Raw genomic sequence first — 16,282 nt, 5'->3', positions numbered from 1 at the left:
TGGCATATACATACATACATACATTTATCCAGCCTCTACTGGAGTATTGGGAATTTAGTAAAATTTTGAAATACGATTTTCGAGTTGCAAAAAGACTTTTTTAAGGGCTGAAGGGGTACAGATATACTATTTAACATAGACACGCACATATGTATATATTTTAAATAACCTCTTTAAAAACTCGGCGATATCATCACTTGGTTTAAATACTTCTTTAAAAGAAAACGAGTAAGGAAGGGCTAAGTTCGGGTGTCACCGAACATTTTATACTCTCGCATGACAAAGTGATAATCGAGATTTCATTATCCGTCATTTACATACTTTTTTATTTTGCTGTAAAACTAATTAGATTAGATCAATTTGTGTACTTTGAGTATTGAATTGTATTTTCATTTATTTTAATTGTATTGAAAAGTTATATTCCGATCACGAACATTTTCTATAATCATCATTGGTTCTTAATGTATATATTATACAGAAAAGGCATCAGATGGAATTCAAATAACGTTATATTGGAAGAAGGCGTGATTGTGAACCGATTTCACCCAGTACATGTCATCAGGGTGTTAAGAAAATATTATATACCGAATTTCATTGAAATCGGTTGAGTACTTCCTGAGATATGGTTTTTGGTCCATAAGTGGGCGACGCCAGGCCCATTTCAAATTTAAAAAAAGCCTGGGTGTAGCTTCCCTCTCCCATTTCTTCCATAAAGTTTAGTGTTTCTAAACGTTTTTGTTAGTCGGTTAATGCACTTTTAGTGATTTTCGACATAACCTTTGTATGGGAGGTGGGCGTGGTTATTATCCGATTTTTTTGAATTTGATTCTGATTCATTTTTGAACTGTATATGGAAATTCCTGAAGAAAACGACTCTGTAGAGTTTGGTTGACATAGCTATAGTAGTTTAAGAGATATGTACAAAAAACTTAGTAGGGGGCGGGGCCACGCCCACTTTTTCAAAAAAATTACGTCCAAATATGTCCCTCCCTAGTGCGATCCTTTGTGCCAAATTTCATTTTAATATYTTTATTTAYGGCTTAGTTATGACATTTTATAGGTTTTCGGTTTCCGCCATTTTGTGGGCGTGGCAGTGGGCCGATTTTTCCCATCTTCAAACTTAACCTTCCTTTGGAGCCTAGAAATACGTGTACCAAGTTTCATCATGATATCTCAGTTTTGACTCAAGTTGCGGACGGACATATGGGCGGACAGACGGACGGACGGACAGACAGACATCCGGATTTCAACTCTACTCATCACCCTGATCACTTTGGTATATATAACCCTATATCTAACTCTTTTAGTTTTAGGACTTRCAAACAACCGTTATGTGAACAAAACTGTAATACTCTCTTTAGCAACTTTGTTGCGAGAGTATAAAAATATCCTTTGTTCATCAGATTGCAGTGCAATTAACCAAAGGTTAAGTTAAAAAAGTTAAATGGATCCCGTTAAACTAAACAAACGTTCGCTCATACTTTTAAAGAGTATTTGAATAGCTCTTCCAGCAATCCATTTTCAGACGGGCAATTGCTATTCAAACTTCTTCATGTTCGAGCAACGGAACGAGCAATGGAAGGCTCCATCGTCATCGATTGAGGAATCGGGTTCACCATCACCTGGTGTTCTACTTCCGCTGCCATCCAACAGGCTGGAGAAGTGTTCCCTCCTTAATTTGAGAATGTTCTGGGTATCAGTCACTTGATCACCTCGGGGGGTTCTAAAAGAGTATGCTCCAAAGTAGTGGTCCGAGTCGATGTTAGGACCTCGGAGCGTATGCACATCTAAAAAACTGGAAACTTGCCTTCCGTCTGTCACAACATGATCGATCTGGTTGGTGGCTTTTCGATCCGGAGCCAGAAAGCTTGATGAATTTTCTTGTGCTGGAATTTAGTACCACAGATAATCATATTTCGGGCGCCGGCGAAGTCGATCAACCTTAACCCTTTCGGGGATGCTTCATCGTGGATTCTGAATTTACCGACCATTGTGCCAAAGGAACCTTCTTTGCCCACCCTAGTGTGAAAGTCGCCAAGCACGATTTCGTCATCTTTGGTCCCATCGCACTTCTCAATCAATTGATTATTAAATGTGTTTTCTAGGAGACTACATTTTTCAAATTTGCTTGAATGATTACATTAAAGCAAATGATCCGTCCACTATTTGTCTGGATGTTTTGTATATACATAGGTGAATACATACAATGCAGGACAAAGGGGAAAGTTCGTGAACTATTCCTTTAGAGCCGAAAGTTCTCAAGCGGATCCGAGCTCTGCAGCAATTTTTCGCAAATATTTTCTCAAACAATTCACTACAAACATTGCAGGAATTTTGAAAAGAAACTTGAATTGAAGAAAATAATTATCAAGTTTGAAATACCAGTGCCCTAAATTGTATATTTGAATTTACATTTAAGAAAAATCCAACTGTTCAAATGTATTTGAGTTTGAAAACGTTTTTTCAACAATCCACAAAACTTTTAATAAATCCTTAGTTCCATAAAAACCAAATCTATATGGGCACATAAAACAATAAAGACACACAAAAGATTAATGAGCTGATAATTCTTGCAAATCGCAATTATCAATTTTATCTTTACATACTTTACTTACAATATTCGCTTAACTCAGGCGACTTTAATGTGCGCTTGCAAGCATCAAATCGTAATTAAAAGAATATAAAATTGTGTAAAAACAGATGCAATAAAAAAATTACAGCATAACACGCTTCTAAGACAAGCTGCTGCTTGTCAAGCTGGCGAAGTCAACCCCCAGCGATAGCCTAATCACTTGCAGCGCAACAACACAACATCTACAACAACAGAAAGCTCACATTTTCCGAACTGTAACTATGAATGACGCGTGAGTGCACACAACACACACATACAAGTGCATGGTATGCCACGGTAATTCACACAAATCTTCAGTTATGCTCAAGCATACAGCCACACACAAGGCACACAAGAATAATTTAAAGAGTTGCGGGAAACGCAAAAATATTTAAAATTAAGCTTTGAAGAGGGTGTCTTTAAGAGCAAAACATAAGAGTTCATAAATTATCAAACGAAGAGTAAAGCTCACAGTGCTGCTAAACAGTGAGCGCTGAAAGCGAAAAGCTCCGAAAGCTCACATAGTATTCTGTAGCCATTTATTTGTTCATTCATTTCGTTTCATATGGTTTCGAAATACATATTTATGTGCGCCAAACGGCGTTCGAGCGTCTTGCCTGTACAGCCAATTTCAACTACAACAACAACAACAGCAAGAACAATATCAACACTATCCAATACAATACAATACAATATATTTGATGTGTGTTATAAATCCAAAGAAAGTTCATTGACATCTCGAATACTTGTCATTTCACAAATAAACACTAAACACACATTTCTATGTAAATACCGCTGTACACATACACGTGTATGCATATGTGTGTGTATAGGTATGTTGTATGCAAACATTAGGTTTCGTTCTGTGCATGACAACCTGCCGCTCTCCCCCTTATGAGGTGAAGTGAGTAATACACTCGGTTTTATTACATTGTCGAGGCGTCAGCGGCAAGACGCTTCTGCTTAGGGGTGGCATAGGTCATAAAGAGGCAGCAAAGCAAATCAAAGTAAATAAATCATAAAAAAGTTTAGAATATGTATGCCAGATAAAGCGCTTCGATCCTTCGCTCGTAGCTTAAAGTTGCCATACACGACACACAAGTGCGTTCGATCGGTATGTGGGCGCATGCGGTTTACTCGTGTATGGGCTTGTGCGCGTACCGATCCATGTTCGCGAAAATGTTCGATATTTTACGATGTATGGCGTTGTGTGCGCACAAAATCTCATTTCTCTCGAATCGCCGAACAGTGAAGACCCCGGACGAACAATGGCAAGTGTTAAGGCCTTACTTTAGAGGCTTCAAAAAATTGATTTTTTGAGGACTTTTTTGGGAGGGAAAGAAATATTTACTCCAAATGAAATTCCTAGGCTTTATAGTTATATATTTGAACATCTTTCACAAATTTTTTGGATACGAACTCTTTGATGCCTCTCGCATGTGCATTTTTTTGACGGCGGGCAAGATGCAGGTCACAATTTCTATCAGAAACATAAAATTCTAAGATATTATTATTTTTTAATAACTTATCTTCTAGTTAAACCCAAAACAAGTGTGAAATTAAAAAAAAAAAAATTTTAATTTAAAAAAGTGTTTTTTGTCCAAAAGAAATTTAAAACTGTTTAAAAATATATTCAAACTTGACTTTTCTTAGTTTATTTATTATAGTTTAAATGGAAGATACTTTAATGTCAAAGATAATAAACTTTGCTCCATATTTCATACGGTGTTTAGTCGCCAATTAAGAAAAATCGTAAAAATGTGAAACCGAGAAATCGCGCGTCAAAGTTTTCGCTTTTTGCCCAAGCACTCATATATCTGCTAGACGCTCGATCACTATTTCCCTTCTAGCTTCGATAATACTTCGAATTCCCATCTATAGTATTCTATAGTATAACTTTAGGGACATTTAGGGATTTCTTAGGTAATTTTTTTTAAAGATGTTTAAGAAAAATAAATCGATTGTTTGAGGCTTCTAAAGCAAGCTATCCCATTAATAAAGAGTTCGTATCAAAATTTGTTGATGGTATGAAAAATTAATTAGCAATTTGAAAAGTGTGAAAAGTTAGCAAAACGAAAAGTGATAAATATAAAAATAAAATTGAGAAAAATAAAAGTTGGAATAACTTATTAACGAAATACAAAGAAATAGATAAAAGTGCTACATTAGAAATAAATTTCAAGAAATGTTCCACTTGCCTGTGGCATATGTTCACTGTGTGAAGAACGAACCCAAAATGGATTTGTGTGTCGTGTATGGGCGAAACGAATTCACACAGATCCAACGCACATGTGTGTCTTGTATGGGCCCTATTAGGCACCCGACTGCCCTCTTGACAGCGCTGTGTTGTTGTAGTTGCTGCTTTGATAATTCTTCGATCGGCGATCGTTCGATCGTCTTGTCTTTGCTTTAATGTCTACATTTATGCTTTAATTACTCGGTTTAAGCATGCAAATATTACTCACGCTTACACTCATACATACATATGCAATATGTACATATGTAAATGCTTTGATGCAAAGACTTATGTTGTTGCTGCTGTTGTATTCTTATTTTTAAGCTGTCGCCGCACATTAGTGTTTGCATAGCGCTTTGTTTTTTGCCATTATTTGTAATGTTTGCGGCAAAAAGTTTTAAAGCTTTGACATAGTTTTTCATTGCGAAAACACAGCAAAGAACATGCGAGCAGAGGAAGTAGTGTGGCTTCGGTTTCTGCTTTAATTACCTGCATCAACAAGTTAAGTGTCGTTTGGGCCACTTTGCATTTGTTTTGGATACGATCCATCGATTCTATTGAGTATAAAATATTTTGAATACAAATGTACGGTTAAGACGTTTCGATTTTGAATCCAGTAAAATGATTAAATAAATCGTATAAACACTGTTAGAATAAAAATATTTAGACTTGCATAACCAAAAATTTATATAAAAGCTAAATGTAGTGGATTAAAATGTTGTCAAAAAAGTTTGTCGAATGTGTGTTTGTAAATATACGAAATTCAAATAAATATGTAAAAATGAAATATTAAAAATGTTGGTTAATTTTACAGACAAACTTACTGTGTGTGCCAATTGATTATTTTAACATCGAAGATGGCTCAGAAACTCACCAGTTTCACCTAAATTTAATAGGTATTGTCTTAAACGAAATAATCTAAAGAAAATTTCTTGAAGATATATTGTCAAATAAAAAGGTTTTCCATACGAGAACTTAATTTTGATCGGTAAGTTCATATGGCAGCTATATGTATATACATACATAGTTCGATTTTAACAATATGTTCATAGATTGTAGGTTTGCCCTGGATCATAATCTATACAAAATTTGGCGAAGATAGGCTTTAAAATAAAAGGACTTAAGTGTAATAGATCAGTTGGTATGACAGCTTTATGCTAGAATTATCGGATGTAAAAAATGTGTTCGGAGGTTGTAGCGTTGAATTATTCAATTATATATGCCATATTTCATGCAAAAATCTCATCAAAGAGAGATGTTGTCCATACAAGAATGTGTGTATGACAGCTATGTATTATAGTGGTCCGATATCGGCGGTTTCGACTAATGAGTAGCATCTTTGGAAGAAAGAAACTGTGCAAAGTTTTATATTGATATCTCAAAAACTGAGGGACTAGTTCGCATATATACAGACAGACCAACAGGCGAACATGGATAAATGGGCTCAGTACGTCACGCTGATTATTTATACATGACAAAAAACTGCATCAATATTTATTTTATATTTTTCAAAGTAATCCCCACCAGATGTAACACGCTTATAACACCGATTTTTCCAGTCTGTGACACGCTTCTCATTAGCACTTTTTTTGAATGGCCTTCAGCTCCTCCGAATATTCTGGCGATTTTTAGGTACCATATCGCTCACTTCTTCAATATTTTCATCAGTTGAATATGTCGAAGGTCGTCCAAAACGAGGTGAGATCTCTAGATCGCCTTTGAAGGCTTTGTACGACTCGTTGGCTTGTGGTTTTGATGAAAACTGAATCACCTTAAGCCTGTCCCAACGTTCGAAATGATCACGCACACGAAATCGGGTTAGAAATACAAAGTTTGATACAAATTCTTTGACTTAATTATTGATTACCATATTAAGCACTTCTGGTTGAATACACTTATGCAGGAGTAAGCAAACTTTTTAAATATTAGGATTTGTATTTTATCAATTGACTACAATTCTAATCCTAATCGGAAATATCCTTCATCAACTGTCAAATATACTGTATAACATTTTTATAATTTTACAAGTTAACATCATCTCATATACGGTTTTCTATTCTCTTTCCGTTACAGCTCAAATTGAAATAATTCCATGCAAAGTCTGTGGCGACAAGTCATCGGGCGTACATTATGGCGTTATAACATGTGAAGGTTGTAAAGGTTTTTTTCGCCGGTCACAAAGTTCTGTAGTGAATTATCAATGTCCTCGCAATAAACAATGTGTTGTCGACCGTGTCAATCGCAATCGGTGTCAATACTGTAGACTGCAAAAGTGCCTACAATTGGGAATGAGTCGTGATGGTAAGTGTGAGTGTGGCATGCCACAGAAATTAAAACTAAAACTGTGCTTATTCTTTAATATATTTAATAATTTTTATTGCAAAATTTTAATTAATCCGACGTTAATGTTTTGCAGCTGTAAAATTCGGTAGAATGTCGAAGAAACAGCGTGAAAAAGTGGAGGAAGAGGTGAAGTTTCACAAGGCGCAGTTGCGAGCACAGAGTGACGCGGCGCCGGATAGCTCAGTTTTCGACACACAAACACCTTCGAGTAGTGATCAGCTGCACCATAATTACAATGGGTAAGTTCACGCTTGATTTTATACGAATATTTGCTGCGGTCATACTCATACTCTTTACAGCTATGGCGGCTACTCCAGCAATGAAGTGAGCAGTCCCTATGGTTATGGCTATTCGACATCGGTAACACCGCAACAGACGATGGCCTATGATATATCTGCGGATTACGTTGACAGCACCACGTATGAGCCGCGTGGCACGATAATGGATCCGGACTTCGTCAGTCATGGTAGGAGACAAAAATCACAAAAACTCGTGCCAATTCCCATAGACGAATCAGCATTTAATATTCGTATAACCACTTACCACACGCATTACCACTACTACTACTACTACTTACTACCACTACTACTACTACTACTACTACTACTCATCTTAGTCATCATTGAAGTTATCGTTAAACGTTATCCAGTTCAATTGTCAAGTTCATGCCGTGAGCCCATCGCGTTTTCAAGTTGTACACTTTATGTCCATTCAATTATTGTCGAATCAAATCTATTTTCGTTTTTTTGCTATAATTTCTTTTTGTCAGCGCCTAGGTTTTCAAGTGAGTGTGAGTGTGGGATGTAAGTAACGCCGCTGCTACATGCGTCCATATGCATATGAGTATACATATATACCGCAGCCAAGGACTGTAAATACAAGCGAAATGCATCTAGTTCCTTTTTTGTTGTTGTTGTTTTCAAGCTCAAGCTAAAGCTAAGCTAAGTCAAGTAAATCAAAATTAGCCTTAGTGGGCTGGACGCGTCGTAGTGGGCGCGTAGCTTCAAAATTCCAAAATTCATCCAAATTTATCTGCACACATTCATTTTCTATAACACATTGGCATACAATCATTCATTCGTAGTTGTGGGGCACGCACATTTCATTTTGGGGTGGGCTGTCTCAAATATTTGTTATTGTAATATATTTCGTTAAATTGCTGCATCGAATATTCGCTGTTGTCTACCAAAAAAAAAAGAATGAAATTTAAGAAAAAAATCAAAAAACAAATATTCGAAATTCTGGTAAATATTTTGATTGTATATTCCTTGTTGCATTGCTTCTCCTCCCCCCACCAACCAGCTGATGGCGACATCAATGATGTTCTTATAAAAACCTTAGCCGAGGCACACGCCAACACAAGCACCAAACTCGAAGCCGTACACGATATGTTCCGGAAGTCTCAGGTAAAACCGATGATATTTGCAATCGCTCGCCCGTCGAACTTGAACTCTCACTAATTGTTTATTGTATTTGTGCTTTGTTTTACTTTCTTTTTGGTTATATGTGTTTAAAAATTATGATTTCGCTTGCGCTTATAAGGATATTTCGAGGATACTCTACTACAAGAATCTGGGCCAGGAGGAGCTGTGGCTAGACTGCGCTGAAAAGCTAACACAAATGATACAAAACATAATCGAATTTGCGAAACTGATACCCGGATTTATGCGATTAAGTCAGGATGATCAGGTGAGCAACATATTATAAAATACTTTATAATTTATATTGGGTATTATATAATATTTAGTTGATGTATAACATATGATCAAGTTTGAACCGGACTGGTCCAGTTATACCGCACAATGATCAAAATTGACCCAGACTGGTTCATTAAACTGCACATGCTATCTGGGTCGCTAAGTTGTAACCATGATGTATGATCAAATTTGACCCAGACTGGTCCATTTAAACTGCACACGCTAACCGGACCGCTAAAAAACTAATTTCTATATGAATCCCGCAAAACGTGTGTAATATATGTTAGAAAATTTAGTAGATGTATCAATTCGATGAATAAGTTTGAACCGGACTGGTCCATTTAAATTACACACGCTATCCGGATCGCTAAAAAAAACTAATTTTCAGTGAATACCGCAAAAAGTTTGTCTGGTAATTTTTACAATGGAAAAGATGGTATAACGCTTGAATTTTTTGGTTTTCAAAGCAATCACGGCGACGAAATCGTAGAAAATGTTTCAGAAGTATTTTAGCAAAACTAATTAATCGCGAACATAGGTTTGAAGTGGCATAAGACATTCAGTGAAGGCCGTAAAAAATCTTACTGAAAGCTCTGAAGACCATGATAGCCGAGGCTTATAACAGGTATATTGAGAACTGTATTTAGCGTTAGTGTGCTTGCATTGGCTCATGAGCCTATTTTCCCGTCAATATTGAAGATTTTTACTTAAAAACATGCATTTTTTTTGGTGGTCCGGTTCATTTTTGATCATATGGTATAGAGTGATAATTTCCAGTAAATTAATTGTGTGATATGATACGATGTGATGTCGCATGTTGGAGCATTTGTTATATGATTTGATTCATGCGATTCAAAAGCATGCAGAATTTGAGGTGATAAAAGTTTTATTTAACTATGTTGATAAGATGTGGTGCAATGTCAAATGATGTGATGTGGCGCTATGATATTTTTAAGTAATCAGAATTCGAAGTAATTTTAGTTGTGTGCTAGCATCTAGCATAATTTGAGATCATTAAAATTTTATTAAACTATATTGGTATGATGAAACTTAGTAGCATATGATGTGATCTGGTGATGTGATATTCTTAATCATGAGAATTTGAAAAAATCCAAGTAATTAAATACGTATTTACGAAGTAAATCGGAATTTCTGTTTAAATTTCCCTTAAAAGCTGTACACAGTTTTTTATTTTCAATGTGATAATATTAACAAACGATATCATTGAATCAGATCATTAACTAGGTGATTGCTAAAAAAAGAAAAAATAGAATTTTGTCAATATAAATTTCAAATCAAGAATTTAAATCTAATTTTATGTCTTGTGATGTGGTGATATGATGTGATAATGTGATATGATTAAAATGATATAATGACTGCCAAGCTTTTTGCGCAAAATAACTGAACCACTTATATGTTGTATTGTTGTTATGGGAGTGATGTGATGTGGCGATATGCTTAAATTTAAGTAAGCATCCCTAATGAAAATGTGATGTGTTGTAGTGATGTTATGTTGTATTAAATATAATATGATTTGATTATGTAAATATAAAATATTTTTTTTTCTTTTTCCGCCATCTTTTCAGATTCTCCTACTGAAAACTGGATCATTCGAACTGGCCATCGTGCGTATGTCGCGATTGCTCGATCTCTCACAGAATGCGGTACTCTATGGTGATGTGATGCTGCCGCAGGAAGCGTTCTACACATCCGATTCGGACGAGATGCGTCTGGTATCGCGAATCTTTCAAACGGCTAAATCAATAGCCGAACTGAAACTGACTGAAACGGAGTTGGCGCTGTATCAAAGTTTAGTGCTGCTCTGGCCAGGTAAAACAAGCAAACATTATTAAAAATATTACGAAAGAATATACTTATGTCAATGAAATATAATATGTGTTTACAGAACGAAATGGCGTGCGCGGTAATACAGAAATCCAGAGGCTTTTCAATTTAAGCATGAATGCAATAAGACAGGAGCTTGAAGCGAACCATGCGCCCTTAAAGGGTGATGTGACTGTTTTAGATACATTGTTAAACAATATACCGAATTTCCGGTAAGCTGAACGAAATATATATGATTTATTTTTATATACAATACTCATTTTGTATGCTTTGCAGCGATATCTCCATAATGCACATGGAAGCACTGAGCAAATTTAAGCAACAACACCCGAACGTCGTCTTTCCGGCGCTATACAAAGAACTGTTCTCAATAGATTCGCCGCAGGATCTCACATAACATCAAGAAAACTATGTGGAGACTACGAACGCAATCGATGCACCGGACACCCTAGATGCGTTAACGTAGAAACAAAGAATTACCCGATGACAGTTGGCAGAGTTGGCGATGAGGAAGGAGAAGCGGACTTGAAAGCGGTGACGGTGGCGGTGTCGGTGACGGTGATGGCAAGTAGTGCATGCAATGCATGAAACTGATTGCTGCTGCAATGACTTTACATTAGAACGTGCTGTAGAAAGAACAACAACAAACGCATATGAAACCAACAACAACACAAGCAATTTCAATGAAACGACAACCAGCTGCAAGCACACAGTCAGATGACCAACAAGCGTCCGAAGTTCTGTTTAACGGAACTTAAAGTGACAACAACAAACAATGTATTCTCAGTTTATTCACTCTTAAAAACATAGCGTAACAAAAACAAAAACATACTAAACAAACATAAGAAATAGTAAATCATAGTGCAGAACAAAAGAAACAAAAGGTTTATATTACTAATTAATTCAAGCCACACATAATAAGCAGTAACAAACAATAACAAAAAGAAAACAAAAAACCAAGAAAAAAGTAAGCAAATATTAAGCAGCAAATTAAGTTTAAGGATATTTATACAGAATTTAAATAGTAACAGAAAAATACACATATATATATAAATAGACAAACCAAAATGCCGAATGCACACACACATACAAACACACACGAATTCATAAGCAAATCACACACCTCTAAACATTTGCATACAAAAGAAAAGAGAAAAAGTAAAAATTAGAAGCAAAATAAAACGCAATAACTACAAGATACAGTAAATTATACCACATTGTTATAACAAAATAAAAAATAAAAAAAATAAAAATCATTCTAAGTAAAACGCGAAGCAGAAACACAGGAAAATTAAAGCAGCATTTAAGCCAGAAAAATAGGCGAACATAAAGTAAGACAAATAAAAAACTACGGATACATATGTCTACAACATACTAACAGTTATAGTCACACACACACACACACATAAACAAGCTCACTTTCACCTAGAAACAAGAAGAAAATCTCGAAAAACTAAACTTTCAACTTCAAAAACTAAAATACAAAAACGTTGCCAATCTAACGCAAACTCATTCAGCCCTCAACCAAAAAAAAAAAAAAAAAAAAAAAAAACACGAAAACTCTATATACTATGTAGTTGATGCCTGGCGCAATCGGCGGAACCCAAGCAATCGCAAACAATTTATTTCGTTCAACTCGAACCAGCACAAATTTTTCCAAAAGAAATAAAAAAATATTAATTAAAATTTAGAAGATATATAACTTGCGAATATTATTGAAAAGACTTTTGCAAATCAACAAACATACACACACACGTACATCATTACCATAAAACGAGTGCTTACGCCCAAAAGACTAACATTTACAGAGTTTGTAGAAAAAATAGTGAAAAAGTTGAAAAGCGACAGATTTTCGTAGTACAACTCGTAAGCAAACATATTTTATAGACCGGCTGTAAGCACATTGCAAAAATATATGTGAGCTATTTTTAGGCGCCATTTTAGTTGCAGCGCTGCTAATTAACAGCTCTGCTGTAAACTCATGCATATGCCTTACCATTTACTGCGAGTTTGTTTTCTGTTGAAATGTTATTGATACAAACTGCTTGTTTATTTGTTATTGTTATGTTTTAATTTGCTATAAAATTTTTTTAACTAGTATATAGTAATTTGCTGCTCCAACACCTTTAGCAAAGAAATTTTAAAGAATGCAAATGAACATTCTCAGCTTTTTTGTAGTTTCACTCGTAAATGTTAATAACATACTGTTGTGTTTTACATCAGCAAATGTGTTGCTATGCAATGTTTCCTTTCAATTTCTTGACTTGTGTTGTTTTTATATACCAGCTACCGAGTATAATGCTTTTAATAAGAAGAGAAGTGAGCAAAGAGATCCGCCTACATCCATATATAGGAGACATGAGGCTCTCTATGGCTAGATACATATACATAAACATACATATATGATAATTTATTTTGCTACAGCTTTAAAAGTTTAGAGAAAATTGAAATTTTCAATTTTTCTTGTTGAAAAATCTGCTTATGTGTTCCATTCCCACAATCGTTGCCAAATCAGTCGGATCCATGTGAGCGGAACGAAACCGAATTTTTATCCGATCAAAAAAATAATTGCACAGCGCCCTATGATCTATTGTTCCCGACAAAAGCCTGTCTTTGAAATTTGTGACGTTTTGTGATGGTTTAGTAACTCCAAAACACAACAACAACAGACTCGCTGTAAACAATTAGTGCTTTTCTGACAGTTTCCAAGAGAAATTTGTCATTTCAATACAAAACTGTGGCAATCTTAAGGAGTACATCTAGGGTGACAGCCTAAAAATTACGATTTTTTGGAATTAAAAAAACACACCGATGCGATTTTCGTTCTGATCAACAAATTGTTAGGACATTTTATGAAAAACACGCAGAAAACCTCTGATAGTAATCGGAGCTTTTGTCTCCAAGTAATCCCTCACTCAAATTTGAATGAAGTATTTATGAAAAAAGACGTTGACAGATAAGCTAAGCTTCGGAACCCACGAAGGTTAAGGCTACAGTATGAAAATATCAAACCAGAAGCCAAAACCACAGCAAATTTTTTCAGTGGTCATTAATCAAATCTTGATCTTGAAGATGTTCGGTGGAGACACACAGAATACAACTATTATGCAATAATCGATCTTAAGTGCCCTAGTTAAAGATATTTAAAGCTGTAATTGGATTAATTGTTGGGTATTTTTTTCATTTGAATCGCGAGAGCCACGCTGAGAATACACAATGAAGAGCTTGACCCGTTTCTTAAATTTTAGCAAAAAAAAGCTTTGTTTTTCATGAATAAAAGTTGTGGCTCCCACTATTTTTACCTTTCTCCTTTTTTTTTAAACACCAACAACGTGAGAGTTGTTTCTGCAAAGCTGAAAGCACCGGCATCGCCCAATTGTGTTCATAAGTATAGTTCACGTCTTTGTCTATCGAACGAGCAAAACGTATATATATATATTTATATAGATATTCCGATTTGATACACAAAGTTTATTTTCATTTTGTAATACGTTTTATGAAAATTACAAAAACAAATAGCTGAGATATTTTACACCAGCTTATAGTGTTCAAAAAACTAGTGAAAAACACATAAATTTGTATTCGCTGTTTTATACTCTATTTGGTTTAAGCCTATACACACAAATATGCATTGTCAGTGCATACATGTAGTATGTAAATTTTAAGCGTTCTACTTACATAGCTTTATATTTTGATTACGTTTTTGTTGTTTCATTTTTACATTTATTTACATTTGTTTTTTTTTTTAATGCTGCGCGTCAAAGGTACATATTTATGGCGGCGTTCAGCAATTTATATACGAAAAGGAGATATACGATTTTACACCACATTTGTGTTCAGCCGGCGTAGAGCTTTGCAGGAGCACTTTTGCCGACATAGCTTTCTTAATTTAGCTTTTGTTGAAAATGTATGAAAAAATATGTTTGTTTTGGCTTGAGCCCCTCATTCTTGACACTAAAGTAGATTGCGGAATGTACTTATCGTATATATTTGTTTTTTGTTTTTATTTTATACTTGTAATAAATTTTTTATTTGGGTGAGATATCTTTGCGTTACTTTGTATCTTCTATAAATGTTCAGAACGGCTTCGTTTATTCTTCTTATTTGGCTTTATTATAGTTTGCATGTTTTTAAATTGAAACCGATTTTAAAAAGCTTTTACAGTTCTTCGAAATAGCTTTCATAGTCTAGACAAGTTTTTGATTCAAAAGTTTAAAGTGATTTTTTAGAGATTTTACATATCCAATTAGCTTTTATAGCTAAGACAAGCTTTTTGTACAAAAGTAAGCTTTAGGTTTTTAAGAAGTTCTTACGTTTCAAATAAGCTTTTGATCAAAAATAAGCCATAAATTTATAAAGCGTTCTCTTGTTAATTTAACTTTCACAGTTCGTTGAAACATTTGACACAAACGTTTAAAGTGTTTGTTTTGGTTTTTAACATAAAAGTAAGCTTTCAATTCGAACAAATTTTTTGACAACAAATTGAACGTTACATTTTAAAAAGCTTTCACTTGTCAATTCAACTTTCAAAGTTCGTACAAGCTTTTTACACGAATGCTCAAAGAGGTTTTCAAGAGCTTTCATTTGTTAAGTTAGTTTTCAATTTTGACACAAAAGTAAGCTTTAAAGTTTCGAGAAGCTTTTTGGAGTTAGCTTTCAATTCAAATAAATTTTTGACACAAACATAAGCCTTACATTTTTTCATCAATTTAGCTTTCATTGTTCGAACAAGCCTTTTATACGAATGCTCAAATAGGTTTTCAAGAGCTTTCATTTGTTACGTTAGCTTTCCGATATATGTAATAAGCATTATCGGTGGCTGATTAGCTTTTTTGTTTCGAAATACGAGTTGTAACTATAAAAATTTAAAATTTTCCGTTATACGTTTTCGTCGTAGATTTGACACTCATCTGCATACTGAAGTCTGCCTTCAAATTTAAGAGACTTAAAGCGATATTTAGGAGACAGTACAACAACAGCATATAACTACCGTTAAGCCACACTCGTACCACACACTCACCCACACATACACACACGCATATTTCTATGTAATTTTCAGTAGCCCAAAAGCAAACGAAAAATCATAACCTTTCTTCACCATCATTACCACTAACAATAACAACAACCATAAGCAATTAGTGCAGTATCATAGACGAAGAGATACGAGAATCGTTGTAAGCAAAAAGTATAAATATATACATACATATATAAATAAATAAGGAAACCAACAAAAAAACAACACTTGGAGGACGGTGATAATTAGTGTGTCTTAAACAAACAAAAAAAAATTATACATAAATTTTTTTCTATTTTTTATTAAAACATATTACATAAAATAATTGCGATTATGATGACTTTACTTACGATTGATTTTTTGAGCCGATTCCGAGGAGCGTAAAACAAGTTTAACTATATTAAAGATAAAATTCAAAAGCAAACTGATAAAATTAATGAAATTGTATGAAAGAGAGCATTAAGAAAACAAAACAAAAACAAAATAAAATTTCGTTTTATGTTTTTGCCTTAAATTAGTTGGAAAAACAAGGATAT

The 16,282-nt window shown here is 34.6% G+C and overlaps 1 protein-coding gene across 1 annotated transcript in view; it reads left to right on the top strand.

Moving 5' to 3' along the window:
* LOC108975688 overlaps positions 1–16,032 on the top strand; it is a 76,409-nt gene extending 60,377 nt beyond the window's left edge. The window contains exons 2-9 of the mRNA XM_018944387.1: positions 6,921–7,148; positions 7,264–7,429; positions 7,490–7,656; positions 8,493–8,596; positions 8,733–8,879; positions 10,474–10,717; positions 10,794–10,944; positions 11,009–16,032. Of these exons, the coding sequence (XP_018799932.1) occupies positions 6,921–7,148; positions 7,264–7,429; positions 7,490–7,656; positions 8,493–8,596; positions 8,733–8,879; positions 10,474–10,717; positions 10,794–10,944; positions 11,009–11,129 (1,328 nt within the window). The 3' untranslated portion in view covers positions 11,130–16,032. The remainder of the gene's footprint in view (positions 1–6,920; positions 7,149–7,263; positions 7,430–7,489; positions 7,657–8,492; positions 8,597–8,732; positions 8,880–10,473; positions 10,718–10,793; positions 10,945–11,008) is intronic.
* Positions 16,033–16,282: the final 250 nt, after the last annotated feature.

The sequence above is a fragment of the Bactrocera latifrons genome, unplaced genomic scaffold (assembly GCF_001853355.1).
Source record: "Bactrocera latifrons isolate USDA-ARS-PBARC rearing strain unplaced genomic scaffold, ASM185335v1 scaffold_114, whole genome shotgun sequence".
NCBI classification, from domain to species: Eukaryota; Metazoa; Arthropoda; class Insecta; order Diptera; family Tephritidae; genus Bactrocera; species Bactrocera latifrons.
This window is presented reverse-complemented; position numbering and strand designations above follow the sequence as displayed.